Raw genomic sequence first — 19497 nt, forward strand, 5'->3', positions numbered from 1 at the left:
GTACTTGTATGTGATAGAGTGTGGTCTAGACCTACTCTATCTGAAAGATTAGAAAGAGGCTCAATAGGAAAGGAGGATTGGTTCAAAGCAGATACATCTTCAGAAACGAAAACAGTTTTACAATTTATTACACCAATTTATGATACCATTAAAACAAATAAGAGAAGCTTTGTTCAGAGTTTTTACAGAATGGAATGTAAGAGTTTCGTAACTATTTTTGACTGGTTTTCAGTAATTTGCTTCATTTGTAAATACTGAAAATGTTAATCTGTGTTAATGCTGATCTTAATTATCTTTTGATTGTGTACCCTACTGTTGTATACTATGGACATCCTGGATTGTTTGTAAATGGTGAGTGAGTTAGGATTGTCAAACACACAATTTCAACATGTGGTAATTTAAAGGTGCTCTAAGCGATGTTGGGTGACGTTACTTCTTGTTGACGTTCGAAGTATCTCCCTCCCTTACTTGCTTCCGCACACTAACCCCCCAACCCCCACCCCCAAATCCTTCTTGTCAGTTATTGGCTGGAACGCTGGAAGACTGTTATGTTTCGTGGTGTAGGTTGGCACTGTTTGTTTTTGTTGCCGTTTGCGGAGACTGGGCTGTCTACAGACACTGCGTTTTTTTTTACAGTGAGTTCAGGGGACAGGCAGCTAGCAGATAGTGAGGAGATGTTTTTTTACAGTAAGTTCAGGGGACAGGCAGCTAGCGGATAGTGAGGAGATGTTTTTTACAGTGTGTTCAGGGGACAGGCAGCTAGCAGATAGTGAGGAGATGTTTTTTACAGTGTGTTCAGGGGACAGGCAGCTAGCAGATAGTGAGGAGATGTTTTTTTTACAGTAAGTTCAGGGGACAGGCAGCTAGCGGATAGTGAGGAGATGTTTGCTGTATGTGAAAACAAATGCTGTAGCCTAAAAACGCGTGACATCGCTTGGAGCACCTTTAAAAACTGAAATAGATTTACATTTGTTAAAGCACATTTAAACTATTAAACTCATGTGAACATTTGTCTTTAAACCTTTATTGAAATAAATCACTACATACATTGGCAGCTGATATCAAAGTCACCATAGTTTGAACACAAAATGTTCTGCCCTGAGAAGATCATTTAACCATTTCAAAAAAAGAAAAACAACATTTCTGTCATTAAAGACACAATCAGTGAACCAAAGTCAAGACTCATCCACCACCACAAGTTGTCTCATTCTTCAGAGAACACAGAGACACTGAGGAAGAAGACCCACTAATTCATGTGGCATTGCATTTCCTCCAGAAGTCAGCAATGTTAGTGTTTCTCATCTGTCCTTCCTACAATGAACACAGAGACACTGAGGAGTCTGGTGACAGCATCAAAGACACCCCAAATCCAAACCCAGGATAAAGAGGCTCAGTGAATGTGGTGTTGAAGGTGTGGAGGTGGATCAGTTTGTCAGAGGAGACTCTGTAAAAGGACACAGTGCCAGCAAGACAGTCCACATCCACTCCTACTCTTCTAGAGATGAAGCCAAAGGAGTATGGAAGTTTTTTGACAATTTTAATTTTATTGTGCATGACAGAGTAACCACCATATGAGCATTCCAGACTCCAGGATTGATCATTCATTCCAAAAACACAGTCAGCACTGTCTCCTTTCCTGCTGATTCCTCTGTAACTCACTGCTAAACGAAAATCTCCTTTACTCTTGACCTCCCAATAACAGCGATCAGTCAGACCATCTCTACACAGCAGCTGAGCCCAGGAGTTAAACCTCTCTGGATGATCAGGATATGGCTGCTCCTCTCTCACACGTGTCACCTTCCTGTTGTCAGACAGTTTGAGGTATCTGTTCATTGTGTTTGTGTCCACTGTGAGTTCACAGGAATCTGATGGATAGAAAAAGACACAACACAGCAGCAGTCTATCATCAGACACATCTGAAAGCTTTATTCTTTGTTTGTGTGCTGATGTTGTTCATTTCTAGAAAGTTTAATGACATGTCAGTCCACACTTACACTTCCTCACACCAGGTTTTAACCTCTGCTCTCCACCATGGTCCACCCTGGAGGAAGAAACAAAGTCAGAATGATTTTCTATCCAACATGACTCCTAACTGCTGTTCAACATGAAGCTGTGTTTCTCAGATGGACAGAGTGACAATAAAATGGCCAAAAATTATACATAACTGAACCTCCGGTTAAGCATGGAGACAGAGTAGATCAGAAGAAAGTATCTCCTGCAAATCTGCAAAATTATTTAAATTATTTGATGAGTGACCGGCAACCTTGCACTGGAACTTCTAGATTAAGTGATAACCTTTATGCAAGTTACGCTTTGCATTATCGCAGTAAAAGCAAATAAAAACGACAAAACATAAAGTATAACTTCAGCTAGCCTCCCAGCTATTGAACCTGCTGCTAATTGTTTGACGGGATCTACAACTAACATTTGCCGCACGGAGGAGCCCAGTAACTTGGAGAATCTCCGCTATGCTCTACTCACCGATATAAAGGCAGTGGTCACCTTGCTGCTTGATTAGGCTCTCACACCTGTAAGTAACCCTGTGTGCAATACAATCCACCTTCGAAACCCATAGTCAACAGATCAGTTTTGCCGAAATACAAAATAACCGAGATTATGTAAAAAAAATTGCAGTGAGACAATTATATAATAATTGTTGCAGGCCTAGCCATCATACCCATTTGTAGTCTGGGCTGGTCCCCACAAAGGTTGCTGCTGGAAAGTGCAAGATTCATTTTGTGCATGTACACATGAACCTTGCAGTTCAAAAACATCGTTACCCGTTTTAATTTGAAAAATGTAAAACTTTGATACCAGGGGAAGGTAGGGCCCTTAAGTTATCTGCAGGGCCCAACAAAACAAATGTCTAAACAAAATTTAATCTCAACACATTTAGTAGTTCAGCCTGGTTCTAAGTGATGAACAGAGATTATAAATCACAGCCACGCTGAAGCAGCAGGGCTGGATGATGAGAAAGATTTGCATTATGATGAACCAGAGTAAGACATGAAATTAGAGAAATTGAAGGCATCTGCAGTATGTGAGCTCTTGTTGCCATACCTGAGAGTGTCCAGTCTACTGTTTGGATCCTCAAGTATAGCAGACAGCAGCTTCACTGCTGACTCTCCTGGATGATTGTAGCTCAGGTCCAGTTCTCTCAGATGGGAGGGATTGGAGCTCAGAGCTGAGGCCAGAGAAGCACAGCCTTTCTCTGAGATCAGACAGCCTGATAGACTGGAATTAGGGAAATATCGTAACTCAGTGTTTTAGAAAATGGTTAATTTTCAGAAGAAAAATCCCACAGATGTTGACCATCTCAGGGCTCGAGATCATTTAGTCACATTTTGTGACTATTTTTGGAAACAAAGTGACTACATTTCTTAACTAGACTTGCAAATATACCAACCATGAAGCACCTTAGAAAAATATGTCAGAGAATGTCTGCATATTTTGTTTTCTTTTCATTCGGCTGTCATATGTGGTTGCTTGGCTGTAATTTGTGGTTGTGCTTGCTTCCTTTCCTCTGTGAACCTCTTCCTTTCACACTCACACACACACTTGTTGAATTAACGCCCTTCATCTTAATTAACATGAACCTAAATCTGGATGAGATGGATTTGAAAGAACAGAACACTGACCTGAGAGTCTCCAGTTTACATTGTGGACTCTGAAGTCCAGCAGAAAGCTTCTTCAAGCCTGAGTTCTTTAGGTTGTTGTTACTCAGGTCCAGCTCTCTCAGACTAGAGGACTGGGAGCTGAGAACTGAGGACAGAGCTTCACAGCTTCTCTGAGACAGGTTACAGCCACTCAACCTGGGGAATGATTAACAATGAAAAGAAATTTGTTACGTACTGTATACAATTAAGCTTATTTAAAATTGTTCATATAGCCACCTACAGAGCTTTTTTGGAGGCTTTGACCACTGGCAGCAGCCTCAGAAGAGCCTCCTCTGAAGCATCGTATTTCTTCAGGTCAAACACGTCCAGCTCTTCTTCTGATGACAGTAAGATGAAGACCAGAGCTGACCACTGAGCAGGAGACAGTTTATCTGCGGAGAGACTTCCTGATTTCAGGTGCTGTTGGATCTCCTCCACTAGAAAACGATCATTCAGTTCATTCAGACAGTGGAACAGGTTGATGCTTCTCTCTGAAGACAGATTCTCAATGATTTTCTTTTTCATGTACTCAACTGTTTCTTGATGGGTCTTAGAACTTCTTCCTGTCTCTGTCAGGAGGCCTTGTAGGACAGTATCATTGGTGTGCAGTGAAAGACCCAGGAGGAAGCGAAGGAACAAGTCAAGGTGTCCATTTGGACTTTTTAAGGCCTTGTCCACAGCACTCTGGTGAAGATTATTTATAGTAGATCTGTCTTTAAATGGTTTAGACCACCATTTTGCTTCTGACAGCAGGTTGACTCCAGAGTTGGTGAATGTCAGATAGACATGAAGGGCAGCCAGAAACTCCACACTCAGATGGATGAAGCAGAACACCTTGTCCTGGTAGAGTCCTCTCTCCTCTTTAGAAATCTGTGTGAACACTCCTAAGTACACTGAGGCTGCTGTGATATCGATGCCACACTCTGTCAGGTGTGATTCATAGAAGATCAGGTTGCCTTTCTGCAGCTGCTCAAAAGCCAGTTTTCCCAAAGACTCGATCATCTTCCTGCTCTCTGGACTCCAGGGTGGATCTGTCTCAGTTCCTCCATCATACTTGATGTTCTTTTGTTTGGTCTGAACCACCAGTAAGTGGATGTACATCTCTGTCAGGGTCTTGGGCAGCTCTCCTCCCTCTCTGGTCTTCAACACGTCCTCCAGAACTGTAGCAGTGATCCAGCAGAAGACTGGGATGTGGCACATGATGTGGAGGCTTTGTGATGTCTTGATGTGGGAGATGATTCTGCTGGCCTGATCTTCATCTCTGAATCTCTTCCTGAAGTACTCCTCCTTCTGTAGGTCAGTGAACCCTCTGATCTCTGTCATCATGTCAACACACTCAGGAGGGATCTGTTTGGCTGCTGCAGGTCGTGTGGTTATCCAGAGGCGGGCAGAGGGAAGCAGTTTCCCCCTGATGAGGTTTGTCAGCAGCACATCCACTGAGGTGGACTCTGTAATATCAGTCAGGATTTTAGTGTTGAGGAAGTCCAGAGGAAGTTGACACTGATCCAGACCGTCAAAGATGAACACAACTAGGAAATCTTCAAACCTGCAGATTCCTGCTTCTTTTGTTTCACTAAAGAAGTGATGAACAAGTTCCACCAAGCTGTACTTTTCCTCTTTCAGGACATTCAGCTCCCTGAAAGTGAATGGAAATATGAACTGGATGTCCTGGTTGGCTTTGTCTTCAGCCCAGTCCAGAGTGAACTTCTGTGTTAAGACTGTTTTCCCGATGCCAGTCACTCCCTTTGTCATCACTGTTCTGATTGGTTCATCTCTTCCAGGCGGAGTTATAAAGATGTCTTCTTGTCTGATTGTTGTTTCTTGTCTGTCTTGTATCCAGGCTGCTCTTTCAATCTGTCTGACCTCATGTTCATCATTGACCTCTGTAGTCTCTTCCTTTGTGACGTAAATCTCTGTGTACATCTGATTCAGAAGGGTTGGGTTTCCTGCTTTAGCAATCCCCTCAAACACACACTGGAACATCTTTTGTGAATTGGATTTTACTTTTCGCTGGCACGCAGCAGCAATCTCTGAATAAATAAAACAATGAAAAAATTAGTGTTTGAGTGAGTGTGCACATTTCTGTATTCATGAAATCTTTCCAGCTCATTTGACAACTAGGTATTGAATATGTTAACTATTGTAGAACGACTTTAACAACAACTGATATGATGGGTGTCCAAGTTATGCATCCATGAAACTAGAAGGTGTATAACTTAATTACAGATTGATTTAATGTTGTCCAAGCAGTATCTGACAATGACATCAATGTGTGCAAACTCTGTGCAAAACTAACAAAAACAGCATTGTCTGCCTGTGTTTTATACATTTTTGTTCTTAGAGACACTTTCAATGTTTTGTTTGTTTAGTGGCTTGTTCTATAAGCCAAGATGCAAGACAATACATGTATTTGTAGATAAGAGGGAGACATTAGCTACAAAGCTAAAGTGTTTTAAAGTCTATAATATACAGGTGCATGATCTTGTGTCATGTGTGTGAGTCATTGTGATATGTTTGATCTTTGTTACATCCATTTTGTTTAAATCGATAATGATTATTACTTACCTGCAAGTTCTGAGATGATGTTTGATAAAGTCTCCACTAGATCATTTTGATTGATCTTCACAAAAACTATTCTGGTCACTTTAAAAGTATTTATACCGTAGGTCTGGAACATCGTATTCACTGTGTTCACCCTGTTTACATTCTCCAGTTTACTCTTTGGGATTGCTGGAAAGTCTCCTAGGACACCCTGCTGCTGCAGGAGCAACTTGAATTCTTCAAAATCGTCGTTTCCCAAATCTTCAAGTATTACCAAGAGCACCTCTTGAAGTGTTGCCATTTTTTCTTCCTGCGAAGATCCAAAAGATACCAAAAGAACATCATAAACCTATATAACCTTTGTTTGTTTAAAAATATTAGTATCAAATCAGACCAAAAAATTTTAATTCGGAAATCTGAGCTTACACTAATCAGGAATCCAGCAGCATAGATAAATGTGAAAAACATATTCGGGAAGAGTGCTCAGTAAAACGTGTTCATGGGGAAAATAAGACTTCTGGAATAGAACTCTGACCTTAGAGTTATTTACCTTATTTTGAGTCTATAATGATAATTGGGATATTATAGTATTTTCTCCATTATTTAGACACCAGATATTAGGCTGTGCCATCCTTTAGTTGTCAATGCAATTACAAATATTATACTGCATTAGATAGCTTAAAAACATTCACAGAATTGAATTGCTTTTACTATGATTCTCAGATGCAAATTCTCTGCACACAGATGTGTATCATCCGTTCATTCATTTATATAATTTAATCCAAAAAACAAAGAAATACAATCAAATTGTTATACTTTTCCTGCGCATCAAAAAAGGAAGGCCATAATCAATTCCAATCTCAATTTAGATGGATACACAGTAAATAAATTATGACTTTAAACCCCCAATTCATACCTTATTTTTGTGAATACCCAATAACTGTATGTCAATGCGGTGTATGGTCCTTCTCATTGTGGAACATATCTTAAATGCAGTGATGCAAAGTAAAAAAACACATAGGACTATGAAGATGCCTGCTGGGAAAATGTCTCTGTTGTGCCTTGATTGATACCAATCATGTCTGTATGTCTGTAAGTATGAAGCAGCTGCAAGCAGCTGGTTAGGTTAGCTTAGCATAAAGACTGGAAACAAATGGAAACAGCTAAACTGGCTCTGTCCAAAGGTAACCAGCACCTACAACGCTCACTCAACATGTTGTGTTTTATGAATCATTCTTCTGGGTTAAGAGGAACTAAGCCTTTCTTTAAAGCTAATTCAAACATTTCTTGAGTGTTGAAGTGCATGTCTCTGTATTAGAGTCTCAAGAGGCTGCAGCAACAGTCCGAATTATCTGAAACTAACCTGAATTGGCGAGGGACCTGTCGGCATGTTATCAACAACGTTCACTTCTTCAAAATGGTCACTCTCTGAAAAAAAGACCATATTAAATTAAATTAAATGTATAGTATCAAATCATAACAAGAGTTATCTCAAGCCACTTTACAGATAGAGCAGGTCTAGACCACACTCTATAATTTACAAAGACCCAACAATTCCAATATTTCCCCCAAAAGCAAGCATTTAGTGCAACAGTGGCAAGGAAAAACTTCCTATTAGAGAGGAGGTCAGTGTGTCAAAGGAAGTCCCCTGGCAGTCTAAAACTATAACAGCCTAATTAAGAGCTGGTGCACGGCAAACCTGAGCCAGTTCTATAAGGGTTGGTAGATGAATCTGACGACTATGAAGAGAAGCAGAGAAGAGAAGGGGTGTAGTGTCTGTACTGTAGTTATACACCCTCCCCCACTGGTCTAGTTGAATGCTGCAACTCCTCACTACCTAACTATAAGCTTTATCAAAGACGAGAGTTTTAAGATTACTCTTACATGTGGTGACGGTGTCTGCCTCCCGAACCCAGACTGGGAGCTGGTTCCACAGGAAAGAAGCCTGATAGCTGAAGCCTCTGGCTCCCATTCTACTTTTAGAGTCTCTAGGAACCACAAGTAACTCTGCATTCTGGGAGGGCAGTGCTCTAGTGGGACAATAAGGCACTATGAGCTATTTAAGATATGATGGTGCCTGACCATTTAGAGCTTTGTAGTTTAGGAGAAGGATTGTAATTTCAATCCTGGATCTTACAGGGAGCCAATGCAGAGAAGCAGAAGAAATTATGTAAGATGTGAAAACTAATGCTGTAAATGTTTTTAAAAACAATTTATAATCCATCTAAACATGGCTCAATCAAACTCAGTGAAACTACTTCTTGATCATGGAAGTAAAATAATTTAACTTTAAGTTGCTATTGCCATTGAGATATAATGTGTCATGTAGCCTTGCTCTTGTACAGATTAAACAAGATATAACTTGTTTATTAGTGAGATTTAGAGGCAATGGCAGATGTATTTTGTTGCCTTTTGGGCATAGACAGGCTACTTATTTTGCTAAACTAAGCTATAAAGGAAATAAAGGTTTATATCATACAGAATTGTCAACTCGTTACATTCTAGTTCCATCTTCCGTCCGACATTTCCTTCACTGACCGATTTCTGTGTGGGAGGGGATGTTGAGTTCCATAACTTATTTATGGTCTGAGCTAGATAACTTCCGGTTTAGCACTATTCTAACTTAAATCATGCTATCATGCTGCACTTCTAGACTTTCCAAATGATATTGAACCAAATTCTGATTGTAAAACGAATTCCACTTAAAACTATTTATCCATGCTTTTATAGCCGCAACAGTAGCTATGGAGTAGGCTACAGGGGAGCCTATGACGTTAGCATAAATTAAATTAACTTGTGTAGAAATATTTTATTAACAAAATGTGTGCATGTGCTTGCTGCAAAAGAGCTGTGTTAGTCATTGAGGAAGTGGTTAAAAGTACTGTGGGTGACCTCTGATGCACAGAAAGTTAAGCTTAAGTCATAAAAGTAGTTTAGGCTTATATGGCATCGAGGTGCATTGTTTGAAGGTTGTAAGAACGGAAGAGGAAGTTGCACCACACGGAGGCCCCGACCTTAGCGTGTGTGTGTGTAAGATAACAGTTTCTGCATAAGAAACTAGAATACACTTGCCCTGCGAGGATAGAATGAAAGTTTAAGGGAGAGAACAGATCAGAGCTCATAATTCAGCGGACAACTTGGTGGATCAGGCTCTGACTTGATGTCTGTTGCTAAGGAAACTTAGTTTCTGTTTGTGAACCCACAATTTTGTTTAACGTTTTTGCTGGACTCAGAACACTTTGTTAACTGAACTCTTCTTCTCAGATTGATCCTTGTGTTCTTGTAAACTTAAGTCTGATGTAAGAAGGCGCGGGAAGTAATAAATTGGAGTCAGATTTGACAGACCTTCGGGCCTCATTTTAGACATAATTCCCTACAGTTGGCTGTGATTTGCCAGAGAGCCCAGTGTCCAGAGTATGTACGCAAAGTAAACGCTAAAGAGACAGGTAAAGAGATGCGGCTACTCACGGTATGCCAGATGGCCAGTACACCAATGTAGCCAAGTAAAAACAAAGTGCCAGCAACTGCTTTACAACAGCATTAGTCACACCCATGGCTTTGATTGGCTAATTGGCTCGATTCTTTTTTATTTAGTTAGAAAAAGCTGTTTCATGTCACAATGCAGGCTGAATCAGTTAAATTAGTGGGGTGGACGAATTAAAAGGTCTGAACCCAGGCAATAGTAATAGGTAAGTACAGACCTGAAGCGTGAGCAGTTAGAATTCCCTTGTCTTCCTTTTCCTTTTGGTCCTAGAAAGACAAAGAGAAGGAGCCTGTTACCCAAAATGATAAAAAAGTGATTTGCTGTTTGTCCCTAGCATGACTTGTTTTTATGAAGAGATTTGTTTCTCACCAGTTTCTTCAGATAGCTTAAAAACTTTCACATAATTGAATTGCTTTTTTTATGATTCTCAGATGCTAATTCTCTGCACACAAATGTGTATCATCCGTTCATTCATTTATTTCATTTTATCCAAAAAACAAAGAAATACAATCAAATTGTTATACTTTTCCTGGGCATCAAAGAAGGAAAGCCCTAATCAATTCAAATCTCAATTTAGATGGATACACAGTAAATAAATGATGACTTTAAAACCCCAATTCATACCTTATTTTTGTGAATACCCAATAACTGTATGTCAATGCGGTGTATGGTCCTTCTCAGTAAGCAGCATATCTTAAATGCAGTGATGCAAAGTAAAAAAAACACATAGGACTATGAAGATGCCTGCTGGGAAAATGTCTCTGTTGTGCCTTGATTGATACCAATCACGTCTGTATGTCTGTAAGTATGAAGCAGCTACAAGCAGCTGGTTAGGTTAGCTTAGCATAAAGACTGGAAACAAATGGAAACAGCTAAACTGGCTCTGTCCAAAGGTAACCAGCACCTACAAAGCTCACTCAACATGTTGTGTTTCATGAGTCGTTCTTCTGGGTTAAGAGGAACTAAGCCTTTCTGTAACGCTAATTCAAACATTTCTTGAGTGTTGAAGTGCATGTCTCTGTATTAGAGTCTCAAGAGGCTGCAGCAACAGTTTGAATGATCTGAAACTAACCTGAATTGGCGAGGGACCTGTCGGCATGTTATCAACAACGTTCACTTCTTCAAAATGGTCACTCTCTGAAAAAAAGACCATATTAAATTAAATTTAATTTATAGTATCAAATCATAACAAGAGTTATCTCAAGACACTTTACAGATAGAGTAGGTCTAGACCACACTTTATAATTTACAAAGACCCAACAATTCCAGTAATTCCCCAAGAGCAAGCAACAGTGGCAAGGAAAAACGTCCTATTAGAGAGGAGCTCAGTGTGTCAAAGGAAGTCCCCTGGCAGTCTAAAACTATAACAGCCTAATTAAGAGCTGGTGCACGGCAAACCTGAGCCAGTTATATAAGGGTTGGTAGATGAATCTGACGACTATGAAGAGAAGAAGAGAAGGGGTGCAGTGTCTGACGATATACACCCTCCCCCACCGGTCTAGTTGAATTCTGCAACTCCTCACTCCCTAACTATAAGCTTTATCAAAGAGTAGAGTTTTAAGATTACTCTTATGACGGTGTCTGCCTCCCTGCCAAGAGTATGCCAAAGTAAACGCTAAAGAGACAGGTAAAGAGATGCAGCTACTCACGGTATGCCAGATGGCCAGTACACCAATGGAGCCAAGTAAAACCAAAGTGCCAGCAACTGCTTTACAACAGCATTAGTCACACTCGTGGCTTTGATTGGCTGATTGGCTTGATTATTTTTTATTTGGTTAGAAAAAGCTGTTTCATATCACAATGCTGGCTGAATCACTTAAATTAGTGGGGTAAGTGGGGCAATAGTAATATGTAAGTACAGACCTGAAGCCTGAGCAATTCGAATTCTTTGAAAAAGCTCTTTAATTCCCTTGTCTTCCTTTTTCTTTTGGTCCTAGAAAGACAAAGAGAAAGAGCCTGTTACACAAAATGATAAAAACAGTAATTTGCTGTATTGTGTCTAAATGTTTGTCCCTCAGCATGACTTGAGTTTTCATGAAGAGATTTGTTTCTGACCAGTTTCTTCAGCACTTCATGGACAGCGTCAAAAATTGCATGTTTGTGCATCTGATACAGTTCTTCTGTCTCGGTTGTACACTCTGTTGAACACAACATAGAGTACAGCTGCGACGTCAGAGCCAGGCATCACAAGCTACTTTTCTTTGTCAGTTCAGAATTTTAGAGGTAAATGAAGGAGTTTCCTCACCAAGTGCTTGGGGCCTTTCTTTGGGTATGTTATTCCAACACCTCTGCATCAGGTCTGTCAACTCTGTCAACCCTGCAGCATCACCCTTAATATCCTTTAATGGTGGACGCTGTCCTTCTGGGACATGAAGCACCACAATGGCTGGGTTTGCATCTGCATTGGAGAAATTTACAAGCATTTCTCTACAGCTCAGCACCAAGAAAACTAACGCAAACACATTCTTGTACCATGTGTCATGAGAAAAAACTAAGATTAAGGTAGAAGATATATTGAGCATTTATAGTTAGGGCGGCTAAAACACATCAGTCTCTTACCCTTATATGGTTGTTTCCCTGTGAGAATGGACCAAAGGAGTATCCCATAACTGAAAGACAGACAGAGAGAGTTCAATGCCAGGATTACTATCCATGTCATACACTGGTTGGTTGATGGATAGGGTTTGTTTTCATCTGTAAATTGATGCTCCTGTGAGAATGACATAATAACTGAAGAATGAAATCATTGTCTAAAGTCACCCTAGTATCTCAGTACACTTCTCTTACCTGAAAACAATGACAACTGTTGACTCACTGTTAAGACTGAACCTGTGTTAATCTTTGTAGACATGACGGCTGGAGTGATCCCGTCTCCACTTATCATTTATCATATAATAAATAAAACACACTTATCCAAGTCCTTGTTCGGGCCACTTATACCTGTAGATATCAGAGGCTCGTTTAGGTTCGTATGTTAAGCCAAACGCCTCTGGGGGCATGTAGCTGACTGTCCCTCCTCCCTCTTCGTCATCCTTCTTGAATACCGAGACGCTACAGGAAACCCGAGCAAGGCCAAAATCTGTAAGCTTATAGAGAGGATAAGCAAAAACGAGGCAGAAAATGCTCTCTATTTTAATTATTTCTTATTATGCCATTTACTACTTTTACTCCATCTACTTGCTATAGTTACTTTGTAAATAAAAAAAATTTCAAGAGCTTTTAAAATATATTTTGTGCACTTCATACAATTACAGCTGAAACGTTAATCGATTAGTTAATCAATTAACCTACTTGATTGACAGAAAATGAATTAGCAACTATTTTGATGAGCAATCAGAAAATGAGGAATGTGATGATTTTAATGTTCTTAAGATCTTACCTGTCCATAAACCTTACCCAGAACTTTAATTTAACACGTTAAAATTATTTGTGGTTTTGATTTTGTTTTGATTCATAATATTTTATGAGCTTTAACCCTGTCAGTCTCATGTGGAGTTTGGTTCTTCGCGCAACAAGCTCTGGTGACGTGAGAGACAAGCAAACCTCAGTTCAATCAAAACATTGTGTGAGCTGCTCCGCTGAAGGCAGCGCCAAGACTAAAGTCAGATATCTGGTTGCATTACAGATTTACAAACTATGAAGACAGAGATGCAGCACACACCCATGCAGCACTTGACTTATATCACCTGTCTGTACAGTTACGAACACAGATATAAGCCTACACACACTAACTAAAAGAAATAAGTCACTTGTGACAACATGACACATACCGTTGGGCTCACATGACTTTCAGCCTGACATTTAGTCTCCATAAAGTGTGCAAACTATTATAACAATATAAAGTAAGCATGAGGCCTGGCCTCCCCTGAAGGCCTGGGACTCACCTTGGCATTGAGAGAGTCGTCCAGCAGCACATTGGGGGGCTTCAGATCCAGGTGGAGAACGGGACGGGGCAGACTGTGGAGGAAGTTTATACCCAGAGCCACTTGGTGAGCCAGTCTGAAGACCAGCGGCCAGGGTGGAGGTCCTCTCAAGGCTTCCTGTAAGATTGTTTCCATAGTTACAGATCATCAAATAGTGGAGATGGTGATGTAGTGAGCAAAACATACACTTTTTGCTTCTATGATTGATGTTCTTCTTTCCTTCAATAATAACTATTTAAAAATAAAAACTGTATAATTAAACATTTAAATTTAAATTTTATTTGTAATTGAATGATTCAAACTTCCATTTATTCGATCATACTTCTACTGTGATGCTTTTTTATTTTTTTATTAAAGACTTTTACTTGTAGCAGAGTATTTTTACAGAGTGGTATTGCTACTATAAGTCAAATATAGTTCTTCCACCCCTGGTTACCTGTATGGAGGCCAGTGATCCTCTCTCCATGAGCTCCATGACCACACCAAGCTGGGTTGCCCAACCAGAGTTGGGCGGTTGACCCTTGAAGATCCCTCGGACACCAATAACATGCGGGCTGCTTGCTTCTTGCATCATCTTGATCTCACGCAGCAAAGACGTATTGGTCCTGTTTGTGTTTCTTTGCATAATTAGTGATTGACTCAACTTCATGTAACTGTACAGAAAACTCTTTGTAAGAACTTACCCATCGTCATGACGAAGCAGTTTAATGGCCACGTCACAGGCCCACTGACGATGCCTGGCTTTGTAGATTTGTCCGAAACCTCCAGAGCCAATCCCCTCCCAGCCCTCGAGGCTGGAGTTTTCAATAAACTGAGCCATAGTTCACTAGAGGAGCAAATTATTCATAATAATGAAACCTTTAGTCAGAGGATTATACCAACCAAACAGAGACCAATCAGATAAAACCCCAAGTTCTCTTTTTTATTGCATAAAATACATTACAAACACAAATGCAAATGAATGCATGAAATCCAAAATAGCTGACTTCCTGTTGAGTGACAGGAGACAGCAATGACCCCATCAAATTTCATGACCATACAAGGAACATTATCCCAACCCTCTCTCCCAATTCACCACCGTCACCCCAGAATCATTCATGAGCATAGCTACCGCCTCTAAATCCACCACATGTTCATTAGACCCAATTCCAACCAGTCTATTTAAAGAACTACTACCTGTTTTTCTTAGTCCCGGTCTTCTCATTATAAATAGGTCATTATCAGCAGGTTCAGTTCCAGCAGCCTTTAAAAAATCAATTATTAAACCACTACTAAAAAAAAAAAACATGGGACTTTTAGTGAGGCTGCGCAGTGAAGCAGCCGAGGCCTGGCCCCGATGAACGACCTTGAGTTGTCATGGTGTGGTTCCACAGACTCCAGACTCGGGAGTTTGTTGTATGCGAGGCTTGTTGGCTTCGTGGCAAGTTGACATACAAGGGCTCCCCGATCCACATCTTTGAGGACTACCCACCCAAGGTGGTTGAGCAACATTCTGCATACTGAGCTGTTCTGAAATAGCTCTATAACTTGGGCCTCAGACCTACACTGCGCTTCCCTACTAACTTGTTTATCATGACCGGAGACGGACTGAAACAGCTCATTTCCCATGGGGCTGCCCAGGACCTTATCTCCTCTCAGCACCGACTCAGCTCGGGACCCATGGTGGACTGATTTCGCCTGGCAACATAATGGATGCATCTATACTGCCTGAATAGCTGTTTTTTTGCTAGCTTCTTGCCCTCACGAGGGCCTAATGTAGCTTGACACTTTTCGGCGGTCCACTGTTGGCTCCCTACATGCTAGGGCATGCTAACCCCCCGGCTTTGCGATGTACTGTTCTGGTAAGACTGTTTAAAGACTCATAGCTACAGGCTGCTATTGTTTCCTTAAGCCTCCCCTTGGTAATGTTACCACAAGTTTTTCTTTTGGCTTTTGGTTGGATTGGAGGGAGGTGGCATTCTGTTTTCCTTTTTTTGTACTTTCCTCATGACTGTTCTGCATGTCACGGGATTGTTAAATTAAAAAAGCAAATAAAAAAAGTTGAAAAAGCCAAACATGGATTCACAAATCTTACAGAACTACAGACCAACATCAAATCTGCCAATAATGTCAAAATTACTCGAAAGAGCTGTTGTGGACCAACTCACGACCCCTCTATCCCAGAATAGTCTATTTGAGAAATTTCAGTGTGGTTTCCATTCTTGTCATTCTACCGAAACAGCTCTGACCAGAGTGACAAATTAGCTATTGCTAACAGTAGACTCTGGGCAAACTTCCCTGTTACTGCTCCTTGATGGAAGTGCCGCATTTGACACAATAGACCACACAATACTGCTGAGTCGCTTAGAGAGGCCCATTGGGATACAGGGGTCAGCTTTATCATGGTTTTGAGCCTGCCAATGTAAGTTTCAGTGTGCCACAGGGGTTCTTGACCCTATTTTATTTTGCATTAATCTACTCCCCCTTGGCAATATTATGAATGCATTCAACATAAATTTATTTTTTGAAAACAGAACTCTCTGCTGAGTTCAATGATACCTTACACAATAGTTTACATCAAACAGGTCATTAGTTATAAAAAGGGGCGTGGTTAAATCAAAGGGGTGGGCCAAACCATCACCAATGAATAAGGAACTCTCTGCTGAGTTCAATGACACCTCGGCGCTCGGGCCCTAATTAAAGCTGCAAGCAGCGATGGACGGGCCCTCGCGCCTCTGCGCGCGTCGGGGGTTATGGGGTCATGTGAGCCGAACGGTTTGCATCATGTTGTCACAAGTGACTCATTTCTTTTAGTTAGCGTGTTTAGTGTCGAACGTCCTTGCGACTGTGCATTTGTGCAGCACTCAGACACTGAAAATCATCAGCAATGCAAAGGGAACTCCCTGCTGAGTTCAATGATACCTCACACAAGACTCTACGTTATACAGTTCATTAGCTGTGAAAGGGGGCGTGGCCAAAGCATAGGGGTCAGAGGGCAAACCTTTACCAACAAAAAAGGAAGTCTCTGCTGAGTTCATTGATACCTCACATATGACTCTACCTTAAACGGGTCACCGGTTATGAAAGGGGGCGTGGCTTAAGCATAGGGGGCGGGCCAAACCATCACCAATGAAGAAGGAAGTCTCTGCTGAGTTCAATGACACCTCACACAAGACTCTACCTTAAACAGTTAAAATGGTATGAAAGGGGGCGTGGCCTGAGTAAGAGGGTGTGGTTAAAGTATAGGGGGCAGATCAGTATCACATGTAGACCACACATTATAAGTTTCATGTAAATCGGATGATGTTTATCATATAAGGCGCACTTCCTGTTGCCAGCGGGGGGCGCTATGACCAAAAGTCAATTTTGGTCTATAAATATCCTCAGGGTCAATCGTGAGAAATTTTCTTTTAACAACTTTTCATCTTTAACATCTTAAGATGGCACAGACCGAGTTTGAAGTTGATCGGATGAAATCTCTAGGAGGAGTTCGTTAAAGTATGACACGTGGAAATGTTTCATACTTTCAATTTTGAACTTTCAATTAAAAATGGCAGACTTCCTGTTGGGTTTAGGGTATGGCTCTAATTAGCTTTTTTGTACGTCTTGACATGCTACATATCAGTACCACGTTTCGTTAGTCTATGTTAAACAGGGGCTACATTTTTTAAATATTGTAGGGGGCACTAGCGAGCCATTTTTGCGCGCCTATTTCCGAAACCCTTAAAATACGGACATTTTCACCAAATTTGATGCGACCGCAAATTTTGGTGATTTTGTGAGTATGTTAAGCCCCTCAAAAAGGCAATTAATTTGCTGGAAGAAAGGAAAGGAAAGGAAGAATTCCATCAGTTTGAAAAGGGCCTTCGGCGCTGTTGGCACTCGGGCCATAAATATTACTAATAATTAGTAAACATTATAAATCACCATTTCATTGTTTTTTAACAGTAAAGTAACTATTAACTAGAGTTTAAATAACTATCAAATGACCATTCATTAGCAATGGTTATTATAAAGTGTTACCAACACTTTATAATCTATGTACTTCAGAGTACTAATCATGATCAAAGATGGCGCCGCAGATGGCAGCCTTGGTACTTCGCTCTCTACCCCAAGAAGACTGTGGAGATGACAGTGGACTTTAGGAGAAGTCCCCCCCACTCCCTCCCCCCCCGACACAGTGTCCACTGTGGATTCCTTTAGGTTCCTGAGATCAATCATTTCACAGAACCTAAAATGGTCTCCCCACATTGACTCTGTCCAGACAAAGGCCCAGCAGAGGTTATACTTCCTGCGACAGCTAAGGACGTTTAATTAATTTTTATCTGCTTAATGAGCTGCTGACCACTTTCTACTCAGGCATCATACAGTTTGTCATCTGCACCTCCATCACTGTCTGGTTTGGGTCAGCCACCAAACGGGACAGGGCCAGACTGCAACGGACAATTAGGGCTGCAGAGAGGATCATTGAAGCTGACCTTCCCTCCATCCAGGACCAGGGTTAGGAAAAGGGCAGCAAAAATCTCTGCAGAGCCCTCACATCCTGGTCACAAACTGTTCAAATTCCTTCCTCTGGTAGGCGATACAGGGCACTGCTCGCCCAAACCAGCCGATACAAAGACAGTTTCTTTTCCCCAAGCAGTCACTCTGTTGAACGCTCAGAAATAGCCCCCACCATTAAACTGAACAAAGTCAATCAACACTGTTCTGCTCATCTGCCTTATGTATATTTCAATCTTACAATTACAATATTGTTATTAATATATTACCATTGCACCGAACTGACTTGTACAATATTTATATTTACATCTTAAATCTCAGAATCTTATATTGCACTATTCCTTCCCTCACTGAAATTGTTATTGTATATTTTTTGTAAATTCAATTGTATTGCTATACTACATTTATTATTTTTTTTAAAATATATTTCTTACCATAATGGAAAACCATAAAAGGCGAGTAGAGTCGAGGCGAGTTGGCAAAAACACCATAAGAGTAAAAGAACTCAGCCAAGTTGATCCAATCTGTCAGACCAGTTCACACACGTCCCTGCATTTTTTACTGATGACGTGAACTCAGATCACAATTAAACTGCTGTTGGTTCTACTTAAGAAACACAAATAACTTTACATGCAAATCCTTCTAAAATCATTGTTTTTCAAATCAAAAATAAATTCTACAACATATTTCAAATATATATTTTAAATCAGCCAATCAGCATGAAGAAACCTTTCTACTGTCCAGTTAAACAGCAACACAGCACAATGTGATCAAAGTGATCCTGATTATCAGACATTACCAGATTCCTCTGGTAGGATTCTCACCTGCTGAACTCACTCCAGGTTTATTTACAGACTCTTTCCACCTTCTTGTGTCGAGGAAACGCTGGGAGAGACGAAGCTGCTCATTTCTCCCTTGTCCTTCCGGGTGTCTGTGTGTGTCACACCTTTATGACATCAGTTCAAGTCTTAAAAAAAACACACCAGTGACATCAAAACTTGTCCAACAGGTGGTAGACAGCCAATCACATTCTTCTGCAGTGATTTCCCACCTACATTTCAAAACACATTAAACAATAGGGAAACTTTAAAAAATTTCTGCACCGGCATGTTTAAATAACATTTTCTGAGCAGCAGCTTGTAAAAGTCAACACCATCTACAATCAAAAATAATGAGTGTGAACAGGGCAAATAACCTAAATCATCAGACAATAAATAAGTCTAGAAAATACAAACTTTGCATATCTGAATATCTCATGCTGTTACAAACATACCATCATCAAACTAAATGACTCGTATCAAACTCAATGTTCCATCAAACTGTTTCAAATACAGCTAACATGACACACTGGAGCAGCTGATCCTGGACTAGTATAAGTAAATACATGAAATAAGGTCAATGGACAATGTGTCTC

At 40.6% G+C, this 19497-nt stretch overlaps 1 protein-coding gene across 1 annotated transcript; it reads right to left on the bottom strand.

The window, feature by feature from the left end:
- Positions 1-1008: 1008 nt before the first annotated feature.
- LOC120546677 (NACHT, LRR and PYD domains-containing protein 12-like) lies at positions 1009-19130 on the bottom strand. The gene is made up of 18 exons (XM_039781798.1): positions 18908-19130; positions 14288-14430; positions 14041-14209; positions 13566-13721; positions 12622-12767; positions 12241-12290; positions 11927-12079; positions 11737-11819; positions 11545-11614; positions 10754-10818; positions 9899-9947; positions 7561-7625; positions 6222-6507; positions 3898-5686; positions 3639-3812; positions 3061-3234; positions 1995-2041; positions 1009-1865 (listed from the first exon to the last, which is right to left on the bottom strand). Exons 2-18 carry the CDS (start codon positions 14422-14424, stop codon positions 1312-1314), a joined length of 4167 nt encoding a protein of 1388 aa, XP_039637732.1. The 5' UTR covers positions 14425-14430; positions 18908-19130; the 3' UTR covers positions 1009-1311.
- Positions 19131-19497: the final 367 nt, after the last annotated feature.

Source organism: Perca fluviatilis, chromosome 18 (assembly GCF_010015445.1).
Source record: "Perca fluviatilis chromosome 18, GENO_Pfluv_1.0, whole genome shotgun sequence".
In the NCBI taxonomy this organism is placed as follows: Eukaryota; Metazoa; Chordata; class Actinopteri; order Perciformes; family Percidae; genus Perca; species Perca fluviatilis.